The sequence below is a fragment of the Buceros rhinoceros genome, unplaced genomic scaffold, assembly GCF_000710305.1.
Source record: "Buceros rhinoceros silvestris isolate BGI_N320 unplaced genomic scaffold, ASM71030v1 scaffold12152, whole genome shotgun sequence".
Taxonomy (NCBI): domain Eukaryota; kingdom Metazoa; phylum Chordata; class Aves; order Bucerotiformes; family Bucerotidae; genus Buceros; species Buceros rhinoceros.
Window position 1 is genome coordinate 13,577 of NW_010399504.1, and position 2,354 is coordinate 15,930.

The 2,354-nt window shown below is 41.6% G+C and overlaps 1 protein-coding gene across 1 annotated transcript; it reads right to left on the minus strand.

Annotated features, from left to right (window-relative positions):
• Window positions 1-385: 385 nt before the first annotated feature.
• LOC104489358 (beta-microseminoprotein-like) lies at window positions 386-2,109 on the minus strand. The gene is made up of 3 exons (XM_010131510.1): window positions 2,037-2,109; window positions 1,407-1,509; window positions 386-512 (listed from the first exon to the last, which is right to left on the minus strand). The coding sequence occupies exons 1-3, from the start codon at window positions 2,107-2,109 to the stop codon at window positions 386-388; spliced, it is 303 nt and encodes a 100-aa protein (XP_010129812.1).
• Window positions 2,110-2,354: the final 245 nt, after the last annotated feature.

Here is a 2,354-nt window from a genome sequence, read left to right on the forward strand (position 1 = left end):
GCAAAGCATGAGAGTGGCTTGTGCCAGTGTACTGGTGCATGGCATGTCAGAATAGTGAGGCAAATGCATTCCTTTCTCAAAGAAGATGACATTGCCCTGTGTTATTACATATAAAGAACCACCATTATGAAGCGTTTCTGGGTATTTCATTTGGCATTATTATAATCAAAAAGCTCAGTGACACTAGTGCAAGTAATGACAGAAATGAAACATTTTATCCGATTATTCATCTTGTAGACTGAATTAGAACAATTAGGAGATTGAAAGTGAACTGCTGAAGTACTCTTGCAAGATCTCCCATGTCTTCGAGCTTCTCTGTGGTGGCAAAGCATCTGTAGGAAGGGGTGGAATTCCACAGTGCAGAGATGTCTGAGCTGGTGGGTTGTTAGCCCACACGAGAATAGAAAGAACACTCTTTTGAGGGGTCAATGGGCACCACATCATAGTCACAACGTTCCTTGTTGAAAATTACTTTACAGGTGTTTTTGTCATATTGAACAGGAGTATGATAGCTGTTATTGGCAAAGAGAAAGCAAACATTAGATCAAAAGCAATAAAAGAATCAATACTTCAGTGAACCAGTGATTATAGCTTGAACTAACGCTGAGTAAGATACATCTGAAACTGTGGCTAAAACCAGCCTGGCTTACTTGAATGCCACATGGCTACAGCTTCCAGGACCTCAAATGATGCCTTGCTGCACTGCACTGTGTACATGTACCAGTATGCCCAGCACTAGCATAGGGAATTGTAGCACAGCACTCTACAGTGTGACATAAACATGGTCTTGGCATGTTTTATCTCTTCTCCATCAATTTTTCATTATTGCCAGCTTGCTTGGAATGTGGTAGCTGTTTTCTAATAGACTGAGTGTCACCTGAGCAAAGGCAACAATCATAATCAAGCCATTTTGGCCTTTTGAGAACGTAGGATAAGAGGAAAGGCGGATGTTGGAGATAGATACTCTAAAGCAGAGCCTTGTCACTCTAGAATCAGCACATTCACTGGAGAAAAGCACCTCCAGAAAAAAAATCAGATCATCATAAGCCATTTAGAGGAGGTTCACTTAAGTCTCTTGTGGAATGAATTCCTTCCTACCCCCACTTTGTCTGCTAAGGAAAGACTTAACTGCAGTGTAAGAGGAGTTCACAAGATTCTCAAAATTAAAGGCAAGCACCAACTGGGTGTGTCTGGAAGATCCTGTGTCCACTCCAGTCAGCAGAAAGTGAGCTGAGGTAAACACAGCCAAGGATCCAAACAATCATGAGCTTTCTATGGCTTGCCCTAGCTCTCTGACATGGGTGAGGAAAGGCTCTCTTGTGCCCTTAGAAACTCATTTATCCCCAGCAAATAGAAAGCTGTGGTCTTCCGATGGACAATGATGCTACCAAGAAGTTCAAACTTACAGTGAGCAGCAATGCATTTCGGTTCGGCTGCAGCTGCATCTGAGGCAATTTTTTGTCCTCTCAATCTCTCCAAAGGGGTATAGTTTCCCATGCAGCATACAGCCTGCATAAGACAGGAGCAAAACAAAGCATATTCTTTAAGCATCCACATAAAGGCTAAGATGTTTAAAATTCTTTCAAGTTTTCTGAAAAAGTTTGTCTTGGCGATAGTAACGTAGAAGTCATTTTGTTCTACAGGTTATTTTGACCATTTTGAGAGGCTGAACTTGTTCGTTCTTCAGTTCTTCAGACAGTTGCAGCGTGACAGATTTGGGACGAAAGAGAGCAAACAAACAGCCAGGCCTGCCATCTGGAAACAGACTCTATGCAGAACTGCTCTCAACTCCTGCATCTGCTCCATGTGTGGTAATAGTAATAGCAACCTACCACCAATAGCAATAACATTGCTGCAACAATAGCCAGTCTGGAGAAGACTTTGTTTTTCCAAGCTGGTAACCTGGTGCTGGAACCTTCTATTTGTATTTTTCCAACATCTCTCCCTTCCCTCGCATTTTGAGCCCTTTCTGGCAGTTCCCCATTGAGCTGAGCTACTACAGAACAACCAAGTGAGAGAACCTTCCTTGTTCTTACCTTCATCAGCCTCCCCTTTCTTGTACAATTTAGAAAAGCAGAATGCATCACCCAGTGTCACTATGATGCCCATTGCAACAAGGAAAGCCAAAAAGCTCTTCTGTAAAAGAGACACCAAGACCACAGCATGAATTTAATTCCACTTTGATTAGCTTTGTTTTCAAAAGTTAAGTCACTGAACCTGAAACAAAAATTAGAAATAACCTGATATGTACATGAAAATGTTGGAAAAGGAGACTCTGGATATTTCACTGTATTGGTGACTTTTTCCTTTAGGTGGGAAGAAACAAAATGATATGATGTAAATGTGTCAACAGC